Source organism: Natator depressus, chromosome 1, assembly GCF_965152275.1.
Source record: "Natator depressus isolate rNatDep1 chromosome 1, rNatDep2.hap1, whole genome shotgun sequence".
In the NCBI taxonomy this organism is placed as follows: Eukaryota; Metazoa; Chordata; order Testudines; family Cheloniidae; genus Natator; species Natator depressus.
The window spans coordinates 128483145-128499783 of record NC_134234.1 but is presented as its reverse complement, the minus strand read 5'-3'; the positions used below and the strand labels follow the sequence as shown (position 1 = coordinate 128499783).

At 45.7% G+C, this 16639-nt stretch overlaps 1 protein-coding gene across 4 annotated transcripts in view; it reads right to left on the bottom strand.

Moving 5' to 3' along the window:
- STS (steroid sulfatase) overlaps positions 1 to 16639 on the bottom strand; it is a 188689-nt gene that overhangs the window by 78072 nt on the left and 93978 nt on the right. For all 4 annotated transcript variants that reach the window (XM_074966375.1, XM_074966392.1, XM_074966384.1 and 1 more), the window contains exon 7: positions 7018 to 7155. In XM_074966375.1, coding sequence (XP_074822476.1) covers positions 7018 to 7155 — 138 coding nt within the window. The remainder of the gene's footprint in view (positions 1 to 7017; positions 7156 to 16639) is intronic.

Here is a 16639-nt window from a genome sequence, read left to right as displayed (position 1 = left end):
CACTCCCTTAACCCTTGAGCCTGATCGGGAGGCGGCACCATCCAGCTGCTTGCCTCCCGAAACCCTGAACCTCGCCTCTGCCCCTACCCCTGCCCCTACCCCTATCCAATTTATCTCTTGCAATGTCATTGCCGCCCCCAGGGCTGTCTCCTTCCCTTTCCCAACTGATGACCCCCAGGGAGCGTCCTTTGTGTTCTCCTGCCCCGACCCATTAGTAGTTGCTATTTTCCCTCCACCGCCCCCTATCGCCCCAGAGCTTGAGGCGGGCCTAGAAGCTCCAGCCCATCAGGCACCCCGTCAGGGGTCCGCACCCTGCTTGTCCGTTTTAGTGGACCACAGGGCTGCACCAAGGGCCCCGCCGGGGAACAACCGGGAAACCGTAACCCCACCCCCCCATGAGCTGCGAGGAGAGCTGCGTTAGTTTTTAGAAGATGTCCGTGGCTCCCGCAACAAGGTACAACTTGCTCTCCAGCGATGGGGGGACTTTTCTCAAATCTTCCTGGCCACAAGGGCCCTCATGGGGGAAGGTAAAGGGATGGGGAAGCAGGATGCCGCGGCCTACTGGCGGATCCGCGTCTTCCGTGAACAATTACTCACCTACGGTATGGGTCACGGACTGCTGCGCGGCCTGCTGGGAGATGCGAGCTTCCCTGCCAGTGAGGACCCCCCCGACCCTCCCCATGACACCTCTCACCATCGCAACGTTGAACACCCGGGGTTGTAGGATGGCTCTCTGCAGGTCCCAGGTGCTCTCCTTCCTTCGGGAGGGAGGGTACTCTGTGGTTTTCCTGCAGAAGACCCATACGGACCAGACCACCGAAGACAGTTGACGGCTGGAGTGGGGGGACAGGGTCTACTTTAGCCATGCCACGGTTCAACAGGCTGGAGTGGCGACCCTGTTCTCCCCCAACCTACGGCCCGAGGTGCTAAGGGTCGCCGAGGCCGTGCCAGGTCGCCTGCTGCATCTCCGGGTCCGTATGGAGGGGCTCGTGGTTAACCTCTTTAACATCTATGCCCCGACATTGGGCCCGGAGCGGCTGCAATTCTACCAGCGGGCATCCGCCTTCCTCGGCGCCTTAGATTCTCATGAGTGCCTGGTCCTGGGAGGGGACTTTAATACCACCCTTGAGGAACAGGACCGCTCGGGGACCGAGCAGAGCCCGGACGCCATGGACACCCTCCGGGAGATAGTCAAACACCACTCCCTAGTGGACATCTGGCACGACCACCACCCGGATGACACTTCCACATTCACCTTTGTCTGGGTGGAAGCCCATCGGTCGAGCCACTCCCTGTTGGACTGCATTTATTTATCATGCTTCCATCTCTCACGAGCCCACTCCTCCAGCATTTGGCTGGCCCCATTTTCTGACCATCACCTAGCCACCGTGACAGCCTCCCTCTGGGCGGAGAGGCCGGGCCTGGCCTACTGGCATTTTAACAACAGCCTGTTGGAGGATGAGGGCTTCGTGATGTCCTTCTGGGAATTCTGGCTGGCCTGGCGAGGGCAGCGGCATGCCTTTCCCTCGGCGCGGCGATGGTGGGACGTGGGGAAGGTGCGCGCCAGGCTTTTCTGCTGCGACTACACCCAGGGCACCAGCCGACGGAGAAATGCGGCGATAGAGCAGTTGGAACGGGAGGTCTTAGAGCTGGAGAGGTGTCTGGCCGCCAGCCCCGAGGACCCGTTCCTCTGCGGAGCGTGCCGGGAGAAGTGGGAGGAGCTCCGGGCCCTCGAGGAGCATCGGGCCCGAGGCGCCTTTGTTCGATCCCGCATCCGCCTCCTTCGGGAGATGGATCGCGACTCCCGCTTCTTCTATGCCCTGGAGAAAACGAGGGGGGCCAAGAAACACGTCACCTGCCTCCTGGCAGAAGACAGCACCCCCCTCACGGAACCAGTGGAGATGTGCGGGAGGGACCGAGCCTTCTACGCAAGTCTTTTCTCCCTGGATCCGACCGACCCTGGCGCTTGCAGAGTGCTCTGGGAGGAGCTCCCTACGGTCAGCGTGAGCAACCGAGACTGGCTAGAGTTGCCTCTCACTCTGGCCGAGTTCTCGGAAGCCCTCCGTCATATGCCCACTAATAAGTCTCCAGGCATGGACGGGCTGACCGTGGAGTTCTACAGCGTGTTTTGGGACGTCCTCGGCCCAGACCTAGTCACTGTCTGGGCCGAGTCTCTGCAGAGCGGGGTCCTCCCTCTTTCGTGCAGGCGAGCTGTGCTTGCCTTACTGCCGAAAAAGGGGGATCTCCACGATTTATGAAATTGGCGTCCCGTCTCGCTCCTCAGCATGGACTACAAAATCGTAGCGAAAGCAATCTCGCTACGGCTAGGGTCTGTGCTGGCGGACGTGATCCACCCAGACCAGACCTACACCATCCTGGACTGCAGTATCTTTGATAACCTGTTTCTGGTTCGGGACCTTTTGGAACTCAGGCGTAGAGACGGTATGTCGTTCGCCCTCCTGTCCCTAGATCAGGAGAAGGCGTTCGATAGGGTGGACCATGGGTACCTCCTGAACACTCTGCAAGCGTTTGGCTTTGGACCCCAGTTTGTGGGTTTTCTCTAGGTGCTGTATGCCTCCGCAGAATGTCTGGTTAAGCTCAACTGGACCCTGAACGAACCGGTCAGCTTCGGGCGAGGAGTACGGCAGGGGTGCCCCCTCTCGGGTCAGCTGTATGCTCTGGCGATCGAGCCCTTCCTCTGCCTCCTCCGCGGGAAGTTGACAGGGTTGGTGCTGTGGGAGCTGCGGCTGGTCCTGTCGGCGTACGCTGATGACGTGCTCCTCGTGGTCCAGGACCCGGGCGACTTGGCGCGGGTGGAGGCTTGCCAGGCCATCTATTCGGCAGCCTCCTCTGCCCGGGTCAACTGGGTCAAGAGCTCTGGCTTGGCGGTAGGAGACTGGCGGCAGGTGAGCTCCCTCCCACCTGCGCTTCAGACCATCCAGTGGAACGCGGGTCCGCTGCTCTACCTCGGCGTTTACCTTTCTGCCATGCATCCCTCTCCGCCGGAGAACTGGGAAAATTTAGAGGGCGGGGTGATAGAGCGGTTCCGGAAATGGACGGGACTACTCTGATGTCTCTCCCTTCGTGAGAGAGTGCTGGTGCTTAATCAGCTAATCCTGTCCAAGCTTTGGTGCCGGCTCAACACCCTGGTCCCGGCCCCGGGTTTCCGGACCAACCTCCGGACATTGATTCTGGGGTTCTTTTGGTCAGAAATGCACTGGGCCCCTGTAGGGGTTCTTCATCTACCCCTGAAGGAAGGAGGACAGGGCCTGAAGGGTCTGCACACTCAGGTCTGCGTCTTCCGCCTCCAGGCCCTACAGAGGATCCTTTATAGTGCAGGCAGTTCGGCGTGGAGCATACTGGCGCACGCCATCCTGCACCGCATCCGAGGGCTCCGATATGACTGGCAGCTCTTTTATCTCTGTTCGGAAGGTCTTCCGCGAGACCTCTCTGGGCTGTCGGTCTTCTACCAGGACCTCCTCCGGACTTGGAAATGGTTTTTAGCGACCAGGTCCGTGGCGGCCACCGAGGGGACAGATCTCCTCGTGGAGCCCCTGCTACACTATCCCCAACTCCGTGTGCAGGTCGCGGAGTCCCGCTCGGTGCGCCGGAGCTTGATCCTGGCAGAAGTCACGAGAGTCGGAGACCTCCTGGACTACGACCGGGGAGACTGGCTGGATCCCCTGACGCTCGCCCGGCGCATGGGGCTCTCCAGACCTCGTACCCCCGGCGCGTACTTCAGGAGGTGAAGACCGCTTTGCCGCCCGCTACTAGAGCTTACCTCGATCGGGTCCTGCTCAAGGGCATGCCCTGCCCACCCTCTACCCCAGGCCTGCTGGACCTTTTAATTGGACCCCTGCCCCGTAGACCCAATCGACCCTCTCATCCCTTTACAGCGAGCCGGCTGCATGAACTGCAGCCGCTATGCTTCCAAACTGCACCAAGGAAACATCTATACACGCTCGCGCTCCACACCCTTCACACCCTCACCCTAGAATCCCACCCCGACACAAAGTGGCGAGACCTTCTGCCACCTTTGGAGGGTGAGCAGCCCCGGTGGGCCAGCCTATATTCCACCTTGGTTCCGAGGCCCGTCAGGGACATCAGTTGGCGGCTCCTTCACGGAGCTGTGAGCATGGGTACGTACTTGGCGCTGTTCAACCCTTTCGCAGATACTTGTCCCTTTTGCGGTGTGAGGGAAATCCTGGCGCACGTATATTTGGAGTGCGCCAGGCTGCAGCCCCTGTTCCGGCTTCTCACAAATCTTTTATTACGTTTTTGGTTGCATTTTTCCCCTCACCTTTTTATTTAAGCACTCCCCATCCGTGGCCTCACAAAGTCGCGGGATCTCCTAGTTAACCTCCTCCTGGCCCTGGCTAAAACGGCCATCTATAAAACCAGAGAGAGGAGGTTGGCCGATGGAGTTTCCTGTGACTATGGGGCCGTTTTCCGATCCTCGGTCCGTTCACGTATCCGGGCGGAGTTCCTCTGGGCGGCGTCCACCGACTCCCTTGATGCTTTTGATGAGCTGTGGGCACTGTCCGAGGCTCTCTGCTCGGTGTCCCCATCCGGCTCCCTTTGTTTTGACCCTTTGATTGGGGGAGAGAGTAAGGGACCCCAGCCCCAGCCATTGCTGCTGCAGACACCACCATCTTAGAGGGGTCCTTTCACACATGGGTGCACGTGCCCCCCCCCGGGTTGTCCACCCCACAGCCTGCCCCTTTTGTTGGGTGCTTTCAGAGGAGGGAATTGTTGGTGACACTCGGGCGTGGCGCCAGGTAACTCGAGGGGGTGGCAGACCTTGAGAGTCGATGAAGCCCCCTCGCTCTGGACCACCAAGTAACTCGGAAGGGTGGAAGACCATGAGAGTCGAGGAAGCCCCCCCGCTCTGGGCCCAGGCAAGCTTGAACACTTCCCTCCCCTGAAGCTAATGAGAAAACAATTGTGATTGGTTGCTGTGTTACACATTGTATATGCTATTGTTTTGTTTTGTTAGTGTGTTATGCAAATAAAAAAATACCTTTTTTGCTTCAAAAAAAAAAATTACTCTCCTATAGTCATCTGGCCTGACCCTGTCACATACTCTACTTTAAATGAAAGTTCCAAACAAAAGTACATTCCCCAAATTTATTCACTTATTTATGAATATTGTCTCATTCATCTTCTTAGATTGTATCCCCCATTTTATGTCTGACATTCTAAAGTGCTAACATTTTTAGAGCTTCCAAAATACATTGCGGCATGCCGACAGCTATGGAAGTGTAAGTCTATGGTGCTTTGAATATGGCAAGTGCTATATAAGGGCTAAGTATTAATATAGTTCTAATTCAGGTTAATGATAGATTTCTCTCAGCTGTCAATCTCTATAGTACAATAGGATCCATTGTATATTCTGTAACCTCACAGCTGTGGTTGCTGCAATTTTTGCCCTACTAATATCTGAGATTATTTCTCACACACTTTATAAACAGATAAAAGTTATATAGCTTTCTCACATGGTGGCCCTACTATACTTTTATTGCTTCCTGTGACCCTCTTTTCCCTCTCTCTAATTCTTCTTCTCTGAAATCATACTCAAAAGCAATGTTCTACCTCCTCTATAAAATTACAGATAGTAAGTTTAGGAACTGATTTTCCAATTCTCTCCCTCCATCACCCAAACAGGAAGGGAAAAGAAAATTAATGAACAATTTGGATAAAATTTCCTCTGGGAAGAGTGAGACTATCTAAACCTGTCCATACAAGAACCAGGCATCTCTCTCCTATTTTGATGGAAGTTAAACTCACTTTCATCATCACAGGCCTGCATTTCAGAGATGCTGTGCACCCACCACTTCCATGCTGAAAATCAGGCCCTGTTTTAGCAACTGGTACCAATGAAAACTTCACAGTGCAGTGGAACTATAATAGTTCTCTCCCTGTCCCTCTTCTTTACCTTCTCCCCTCACCTAATATTCCCCCATCTTCTCCATCAGCTACTTATGGGTGAGTGGGATTGTGATATCAAAGGGAAGTCATCCTCTTCTTCCCTCCCTCTCTTTCTTTTCTTCCTCTTCTCACTCTCCCCTTCTCCAGAATCACCTTGTCATCTATAATCATGTGCATATCATGACCCCTTTGTCTGAATGAGTTACCAAATTCATCAGCATATTTTGTACTGCTATTGCTTGAAGTGAAATGGGTCAGCAAATGACATCAAGTCAGGGACACATGAACAGACAAAAAAAAAAGATAACCTATTCAGCTAGATTTTTTGCTATTCTGACATGCATCTTATCTTGCTAAAAACACTATTCTCCTCTACAGCAGCATGATCCCATGGACAGCAGGTCTTATTACAATAAGGTAAATTTATTGATGGTCTCAAGCCTCTACAGAATTATTTGAATTTGAAGTACGCATTGATTGTCTCAATAGCTGTATTGTGAGAAAAGCAATCAATCTGCATGCCTGTGACACCACTGATCATACCCTTCTCTTGAAATCTTGTGCTCCTTTAGCTTTTATGACTCTTTCCTGTCCTGGTTCTCCTCCTATCTCTTTGGTATTTTTCAGCATCTCTTTCATTGGGTCTTCCTCCTCTGTTGCTTTCCATGGGTGTCTCAGACTCTGTCCTGGGCTCCCTCCTCCTCTCTCTCTCTACACCCTTTCTCTGTGTGACTTCACCCACTCACTTGGCTACTATCTCTGATGACACACAGCTACCTCTTCACCCCTCCCTTTCCTCTACTGTCCAATCAGGTATCTCAGCCTGTTGCACTGACATCACTAGTCTATTTAAAAGCATTTTCAGAAGCGATAAACACCTACAAATCCCACTGAAGTCACTGGACTGCAGATGCTCATCACTTTTGACAACCAGACCACTGATGTTTTTGTGTCTAAATATGGATTTAGGATTATGAACATTAGAAGTTTAATATAGGAACATTTGGGGCTTACAGCAGATTGCACCCTGTGCAGAGGAAGTAGCTAATTTTTGACATACGTTTCTAAAAATCATTATAAGAAGCTCACCTTTATAAATTCCATTATACCCCCCATGGACTTCTCCAGTGCTAGAGACTTCTTCAACATGTGCCCCCTGGTCAGATGTGAAGTATACAAGAGTCTTATCATTCAGATTCCATTTCTCTAGCACATCCAGAATCTTTCCTGAAAAAATAAAACAGAAAGATTTAAACTTTTACTTGTAACCTGAAAGAAATAGACATTTTTGCTCTTATTAATTTTTCAGATTTTTTCTTAAAAAAAACATTATTATATATAGCAACTGGCACCATTCAGAACACACTAGGTGGTTACCACACAGAGGTTGCTGCTATCGAGATTGTGGCTTGATTGCTGCAGGGCCTCCTGATGTATAAAACAAAAAAGATTTGTGCACATCAGAGGAAAGGGCTGCTCCTCAGAGAAGCAGCGACCCCATAACAAGGAGTTTAAAAAAGTTGATCATAACTGAAAGAGTCACAGTATGCAAAGTACAGTTCACAATGTACTAGAGCTTTGCCACATGGAAGCCTTCAGAAGAAGCATGGCTCACCTAGTGTATGTGCTGGAATAAGGCACTCTTACAAGAGCAATAGTACAGAGAAGAAATGCCTCTTAAGCTACACAATTTCATTATCTAACTCTGCCAATCAATCACAGCTGGAAAAATGCTCTAGGGCATATCAGACTAGACCCTTAGTAAACTCGAAAAAAAGTTTCAAAATATAAATTTACATATTTAAGAAGAGTTGGGCCACTTGGATATGTTGTGAGACTTCAAAATATTTTGGACCTAATTTTCATTTATACAGAGGGCTCTTTACACTACTCTGACACTGTAAACGGGCCTTGCAATGTGCGTAAATTACATTTAAACCAATTTTAAGACTCCTCTACACTGCTCAAGTTTTGTAAACGGGATTTAGTGTAAATGAGAATTAGTGCCTAATGCTAAAGTACATTTTTGTACTGAAAGAAATGCAGGATTATTGTCACTGGAAACAGACCAACAAAAAGATACAGCACAAATAACACAAGTGTACCCTTCTCAACACTGCCCTGCCAATGAGCCTTAATATAGTTCTTCAGAAAATCCATACAATATAAAGATAATTCAGTCTCCATGACCATTCTCCTCGTCCTCTCTGCTTAACCAGTCAAGAAAGGTGACAATATGGGTGGCTATTTTGATTTGTTCATCTGTCCACTAAAAACTGGTTCCCCAGCTGAAGCATTGAGCTACCATGTTAAGTAGCATGATGCAAGAACCCAGAAGTACAGAATCCATTTCATCAGGAGTGAGGCCACTTAAACATTTTTCAGATTATAATGGCTTTCTGCCATTATCAACCTGTTCTGGCTTAGAAGCAGTTACCTCATCCTTTTGCTTATCAATCCCCTTGCAAGTTGCAATTCTGTAAAATCACAGTTCTGTAATGTACTGAGCACTTCCTGGAAGGTGCTGAGTGCCTTCATTTCCTACTGGCTTTAATGACTGGGTTCTAATTAAAGGGATACAAGCAGTTAAATAATCAGTGTCTATTGTTCTGGTTTGTAAAATAGTAGAAAAGTAGCTATATAAGAATAGGAGAATTTGTTTACATAATTTTTGAAACTTGGTGGGAGTTGAAATTTCCCAACAGAGCTGTGGAAAATCTGTTACAAAGGCTGACATTTTAAAGCTGGTGGGTTGTGGGGGGATTTGGTTAACAGCTCATGCAGCTCCATCTGACAAGTCATTTTGCTTGTTGTAGCAGGTAGGCTAAGTGCCAAAGAAAGAAAAAGGCAATTTTTCATTGGTTGTGCTTGCTAAACACTGTGGTGTCTGCTGATAAAGTGGTGGTGATGCAGTCAGGAAGTTAGGTTGGACTTTGTGTGGATACATATGATTTAAAAAAGTGAAGGACAAGACGACCAACACTAATACACTTTTCTATTTAAAATCTGCAAACTATTTTTCTTAATGAACTAGGATTATGTAATCCTTCTAGACCAGTGGGTCTCAAACTTATTTGATCGGGCCCCCTTCTTTGTGTCTGTAGTCATTTGCGCCCCCCTTCCCAACTACTTATACTGCCAGCCAGATATGAAGGCAAGGCAGAGAGCAGCGGCCGCTGGCTGGGCACCCAGATCTGAAGGCAGCGCTGTGGCAGCAGCAACACGGAAGTAAGGGTGGCAATGTAAAAAGTGATACTCATCAATATCACTTTTCACAGTTGTCAGGGTTCTCTGCCCGCTCTGAACTTTAGGGTACAGACATGGGGACCCGCATGAAAGACCCCCTAAGCTTATTTCTACCAGCTTAGGTTAAAAACTCCCCAAGCCACAAATTCTCCCTTGTACCTTGGGTTAGGTAATGCTGCCACCACCAAGTGATTTAGATAAACTCAGGGAAAGGAGCACTTGGAGTTCCTACTCCCCCTTAATATCCCTCCATGCCCCCGCACCCCCTTTCCTGGGGAGGCTTGAGAATAAACAAGATGAGCAAAGACCAACCTTGGGTTTTTTTTAGGACACACAAAAAACCCCAATCAGATTCTAAAAGAAACAGAACTTTATTAGAAAGAAAAAAAGGTAAAAGAAGCACCTCTGTAAATTAGAATGGAAGATAATCTTACAGGGTAATCAGATTCAAAAACACAGAGGATTTCCCTCTGGGCCAAACTTTAAAATTACAAAAAGAAAACCAGGAATACACCTTCCTCTCAGCACAGAGAAAATCACAAGCCAAAACAAAAATAAGCTAACACATTCCCTTGCTAGTACTTACTAATTCTAATGGAGTTGGAGTGCCTGCTTCCTTGATCTGCACACAGAACAGACAGACAGACCAACCCCCTCCCGCCTCAGATCTGAAAGTATCTTGTTCCCTTATTGGTCCTTTTGGTCAGGTGCCAGCCAGGTTACCTGAGCTTCTTAACCCTTTACAGGTAAAGGGATTTTGTGCCTCTGGCCTGGAGGGATTTTATAGCACTGTATACAGGAAGGTTGTTACCTTTCCCTTTATATTTATGACAACAGAGACTTAGTGCCCCATTGCCACCCTTACTTCTGCACTGCTGCTGCCACCCCAGGGTTGACAGCTGGAGCTGCCTCCAGGAGGGAATGGGAGGATGGGGGAGGGGATGAGAGCTCAAGCCCGAGTGGGAGGCCTCTGGCTCTCCCCTTTATCTCTGCCTGCCGGATGTGCACAGTCCTTCTGCATGAGCTCCAGTGACCCAGGGCTGATAGCCAGAGCTCTTTTTCAAAAAAAGCAGGACACACAGCTCATGCCACCCTTGACACATTCCCGCACCTCTCTTGGGAGGCTCGCCCCATAGTTCAAGAACCGCAGAGTATGACACCATGTGCATGTGAAAGAAAAAAGTATAATTAATACCATGTAATAGATCATATTAAAAGAAATAATTAAAAGCACACCAAATGGAGCATGAGATCTAGGCCTCCTTTTCCCATTCACGATCAATCAATATTAATTTTTCTACCTGAACTGGGACAGAACAGGAAATATTCATCTGAAACTCCACTTTCCAATGCACTCTATTTAAAATAAAATAATAATAATAATAATAATAATAAAAAGTATTTATTTATTGGCAAGTAGATTGGATAAAATTTGACCTAGTCTGAACATCATTACTGAGTTTAGACTCATGCAAAGGCCATGCAAATTGTATCTATTCCAGAAAGGCAACAAATTGCATATAGAGCCTGATCCAAAGCCCATTGATGTGAATGAAAACATGCCCATTGGCGTCAATGGGCTTTTTTGATCAGGGTCATAATAAGGTAATAACAAAGTCATCATTTAGTTGATTATATTACAGCAGGGTCAATAAATACTAAAATGACAATTTATTTCTAACAACATAAGTTTTCAGTATTCCAAATAACACACTTTGCTGTGGTTGGAGATTAAGTATCACAAAAAAATAAAACAGAACTTGCATTTCTATTTTCTCCTTGAACATTGACACCTTTTGGAATGAGCACTGTATAAATAAGTAATAAGATGTATTTTACTGTAGGATAAGGCACACTGAAGGGTATTTGAACAATGTGGTTAGTATTAATACAAGCCATACATAGCTCTGATTTGAAATTTTTCATCAAAATATTTTTTGATGAAAAATGCCAGCTCCATTGAAAGCAGAATATATATAAAAAATTAGATTTTGATGAAATTATGTTTAAAAAAAAATCAATTTAATAGTGTTGGAATGTCCCACTTGACATTTTTTTGGACTGCAACATATCAAAATTTAGTTTTGTTTAGATTTTTTTATAAGTTTAAAAAGGTCAAAATTGGAATGAAATGTAATCAAAACAAAACATTTTGATACCCCTAAATGTTTTTTGTTTTTTGTTGTTGTTTTTTTTTAATTCTGTTGCTTGGAATTTTTTTCTTTCTTTGTTTTTGTTCCATTCCAGAACAGGGGAGAAAAATGAATTTGTGTAATTTCCTGCAAAATGGAAAATCCAGTACCTGCCCAGCTCTATCCATACTGTATCTCAATTGTGTTAAAAATGGTAAGAAAAACAAAAAATAATACATATATTACATTGAGTGTAACTGTGTGTATATTTTACATGCACACACACATATCTATATTGGGAGCAACCACTACATAGGGTTGAAACACAAATTCCATTACAACCCTCCTTTTTCAATTGTTCAGTACTTTTCCAATACATTCTTTTTGGATCTAAATTTTTAAGACTTGTTTGTTTTGTAGATTTAACTGAAGCTTAAAAATTAAGCTAAGTCTGATGACTATAGGTTCAATTGCGCAGGGAATTGTAATTTACATACCGTGTGCCAGAAGGGCAAATAGAGTTAGAAATCAATCTTATCCATGACTGTAGAAAGGAACAGAAACTTAGTCTGGCATTCAAGGAAGCAATGTACCAAGTTTGTGTGATCCTGAGAAACAAGCAAACAAGCAAAAAAAAATAGCCCTACTGAATCAATAGTAAATTTGTTGCAAATCCTCTTTGTTCAGGGCACAGACATTATCCACTGCATACACTTGTGGCTCTCTACAACTACTCCCAAATGACAGAACTGTCAGTTGAGGAGATCCACTTGAAAATTGTGTTCTGGAAAAGTTAAGAGTTGTGTTAATCCCTAAGGATGCAGACGCTTCCAGGGCACGTCATTTTATTGCAGGGCTATTGACTGACCAGAATGTGGTTTGGCCAATGGAGCCCAAGACCATGGAGCCAATGTGATGCTGAAAGAGCCATGTAGTTTCTGAAAGATTGCTGAGCAGTTAGAATATAAGACTCAGTTTCTCCCAGCACCGTCATCCCAGGAGTTTGATCAGCTTTGGTCCTAAACCTAGATCATTTCCAATGTAGCATATAAAGTCACTAGATCATTAGGTACACATCTCATTTTTACGTTTTTAATTAGAGACACATTAATGAAGGCATTAAAAATAAAATTTGACATTAATTAATAGAATTAATGCTTTAAAGTCCAGCTAAACCTCCCCTTGAAATGCCCACATGCAAATATCCTAGCAGAATCATCTTTACATCCTGCTCCACTTTTGCTTTAAGGAATAGTATAAGATGTCAGATCTGCAGGTGCTGTCTCCTAGAAAGGTTTTTAAAATGTGATGTCAATTTATATGGAGTGATGGAGTATAGCTGATTGGAGCTTGACTCTTATCCTTTGTGATGACTTTGAGAATGTAAGATTTCATCTCTACAGTCTTATCCTGGTTAACTCAGTACAGCTCACACTGAAACTCAACTTTAATATTCCATTAACATTGCCCAGTGCTGCAGTCCTGAATCATGCAAATCTCCCACTGCACTCAATTCTGAATTTTTTTCAAAGAGAAATCTAGTTCAAGATGTGTGTGTGATATACATGTTTTTGTTTAATACATTCACTCACTTTCATTTAAAATTAATAATCCAGGAATGTTCTCCATACAATTTAAAATGTGAATCTTGTTCATCTGTTTGAAATAACACAGATGCCTGCTAAAACCACTAAAGGACCCAATCCTGACCCATCTGTCACAACACTAAAGGTTATGCAGCCTCCTTACTCCCACATAAGGCAGTTCTGCACCAGTGTGACCAATCCACACGATGGTCAGAATGCTGCAGAAGGGGTGTGGAACAGCACCAGCTGAAGTTCTACTGTAGAGGACAGATGATGGGGAAGGCTACGATTTAATCATGGATATTTTTGGTAAAAGTCAGGGACAGGTCACGGGCTGGAAACAAAAAATCATGGCCCATGACCTGTCCATGACTTATACCATAAATACCCCTAATTGAATTGTGGGGGGGCACTGCGGCGGGGGGAGCTTGTGGCACCAGCTACCGGAAGGGGGAGTCCTGGGGGGCCTGCGGTACCAACTGCCGGGGCGGGCGGAGGAAGACCTGGGGGAACAGTGGCTGCTTCAGCCAGTGCCATAGGGGGAGTCCCGGGGGGGCAGCGGCTGCTCCAAGGCCAGCAGCTGCTCCAGCTGTCCCAGGACCACTACTCAGGTGGTCCCCGGGGCCAGCCACATCTGCAGAGCCACTCCAGCAGCGGCCAGTGTGGCTGTCCCCAGGGTCGCCTGAGCAGCCACACTCAACCACACTGGCTGCTGCAGAAGTCACAGAGGCCGCAGGATGTCACGGAATCCATGACTACCGTGACCTCTATGACAAACACAGAGCCCTAATGGTGGATACAGGTAACTCAAGCAAATGAGATACCACTGCCCCACTCAAGGCAACATTCATATATCTTGCCCCATACTTCCACTTTCTTCTGATGGAGCTACTGCATCCCTGGCTCTGTAGTGATGCTCCAAGGGACATCGGGTGGGGGAGGAGGCAAAGAGTGATTTGGGAGCATGAACCACCCCATCTTCCATATACCTAGAGGAGACAGATCATTTATTTGGTTAACAGCTCTGTTTCAGAGCCAACTCCTGGCACCACTCCCTGTGGCTGAATAGCTTCTCTAAACATCTCAATTGGGGACTGACAGTCAGCTGTGGGGACCTGTCTCCATGTCTCGGGAAATGGTGAGATTCTGAACATGTGCAAAGGGTCCTGCAAAACATCCCCAAATGCTATGGGGGGCTGGAATCCAGGACTCGTCCCTGAGAAGGTGATGATGCCAGACTGCTGTGTAGACAGTATGTAGTAGTCCCTGAGGGGACAGCTACCTCATTGCCACAGGTTTTGAATTATAAGGTAATTCCATAGCTGAACCCCTCCTTGGTGTTCAGAAGGGTAATATTTTTTCCTTATGAAAAATATATGTTGCAACCTCTGCATTCCAACATCCACAGGCTAAAAATCAATTTAGCAGAACTTAATCTTCCTATGCTGGTTTTGAGATGAGTATTATGAAAAGAGTTTAATGTGTTGATCGGATATAAAACCCACTGATTTAGCTGTGCAAATTTACACTACCTGAGGATCTGCCCCAAGTACCTAGTACAATCTGGGTGTTGTGTAAAAACATGCCCAAGTACAGTAACTTAAGACTTAGACAGCCATGTCTTAATTTTAGCTTTTGTAGATTTCAGGTTATAAATATTCAAATTTCTGTGATAAGCTCAGAGTCATCAAGTTTCCCCTTGATAAGTATGTAAATCAGTCTGTCTCTGCAATGGGGAAGTAATTATCACTTTCAGACCTAGTCATTGAGCGCAACACTTGAGAGGTGAAGATGAAAAATAATAAAATCACTGACACCAAGACAAGAAGTTGCAGCACATACAGTGAACAGCATGTATACTTGCATACACTTGTTTAGCATTCAGAGCTGAAATATGGCAAATGGAATGTGGAGATTTTGGAAAGAGGCAATAGATTGGATAGAAAATGTGCCATGACATCAATCAATAGAACCCAAGGAAGACAGGTGATTCTGCATACAGGCAAAACATGCACATGACTCTGTAAGGTGACAATCAGGAAAAAAAATGATCCAAATGCCTGTCTAGAAAATATATATAAAATTCCCCTAGAAAGTCAAAAGCATGGATTGGTTAAAAATCATACTTCCATATTTTATTATATCAATTTTGAAAATGGAGACATTTTAATCCACAGAATAATGCAACGTGAAGATGAATGTAATGGTGGTGGGGAAGCCCTGTATCAGTTCTAATTTGTTACTGTTATTATTTAATAGTTCTATTATGATAGCACCCTGTGCCCTGAAATCTTCCAAAAAGTACTTAAGACACTCAGGGCTGGATTTTCCGAGGTGCTGAGCCCTCACCACTCCAAATGACATCAATGGGAGCTGCAGGTGCTTCTGAAAACAAGGCCTTCAGAGATGACTATTAACTTTTGTATCAGGAGAGGTTTGCTTGCTTGGATCTCATGCACAGTAAGATGCATTCATAATGGTTGCTGAAGGAATGCATAGAAATAAGGTGAGGATTTGACCTGTATTTGAAACAACGTGGAGATATGTTTATAATTTAATTTCAGTGGAGCTCTGTGCATGTGCAGTGTCTGCCAAAGCACATCAAATTACAGGATCTATAAGCTCCTTGGGGTGCTTAGAAACTATGGTAATAAGAGGGAGGTAGATAGATAATATCTCAGTTGCAACACTGAAGTCAGTGGGGCTATGCTAATTTACAGTACCTGAGGATCGGCCCCAAGTACCTAATACAATCTGGGGAATGTATAAATAATACATAAATTCTGATAAAACATAATATAATCATTTCTCTAGGACTGTGTTTGGGTGTGGGACATAACCCAAACATTTTTAAGTACTTGTATTGCTTCTCACCCAGTGTTTTGATGGTATCTGCAAATTATCCAGGCAGATGGGTTATTTCCAGCAGATTTTTTTCACCATAAATGCAATAGCTGAGACACAATAGAGTGTAGCAAACTTCAGATGTTCTCTCCTCTCCCTTTTCTCTAGCTCTGTTGATAATTCCCCTACTTACCCATGGTGAACATTCATCATGTGCTTATTTGACTACAATAATCTTTCTCATGTTTTGTCAGTATGTAAATTAGCTTGTTTCCTTGTACTGACCTGTATTATTATCTCTCATGTACATTTTTGTTACAGGGTAGGGAGTGAGAGTGATCGGAAAGAGTGAAGGTCAGCTTAGGTTGTCTTGATAGATTTCCCATATTACCTCTCCAATTCTAATTGGAAAGAAATGGTCTTCAAAGCCAAGGCATATTTCCTCAATGGTGTTACACTGGACCTCAGTTGTGGAAAGCAAAAGCAGAATTTTGCTGTATGGGTTTGGGACTTGCCTTCTTTCTATAAAAACTAAGCTAAAATTGCTGTGGTCAGTTAAGGTATTAGTATCAATTTGCTATGTGTTCAGATTTGTGCTGCGCTGTAACTTAAAATTGAAATTGGCTTGTGGCTGTTTATACAGTCTTAAAAGGATAACTTGCCTTTCAGACCCTCAAGGTAAATTTTCACCGTAGTGCACAGCCGATTAGACATGCAGTGTTTAGCTGCTATGAATAAATCACCCAAACTTTGACGTACAATTATGCATAAGATAAGGGTAAAGTGTTTTCTACAGATTGATCACTAAATCTTTTCTTTTAATATGGGGTTCAAATTACCTAGTAAATTTAACTGTTGGAATGATGTGTTTTACATCTGTACAAAAAGTGCTATTCAATCTTT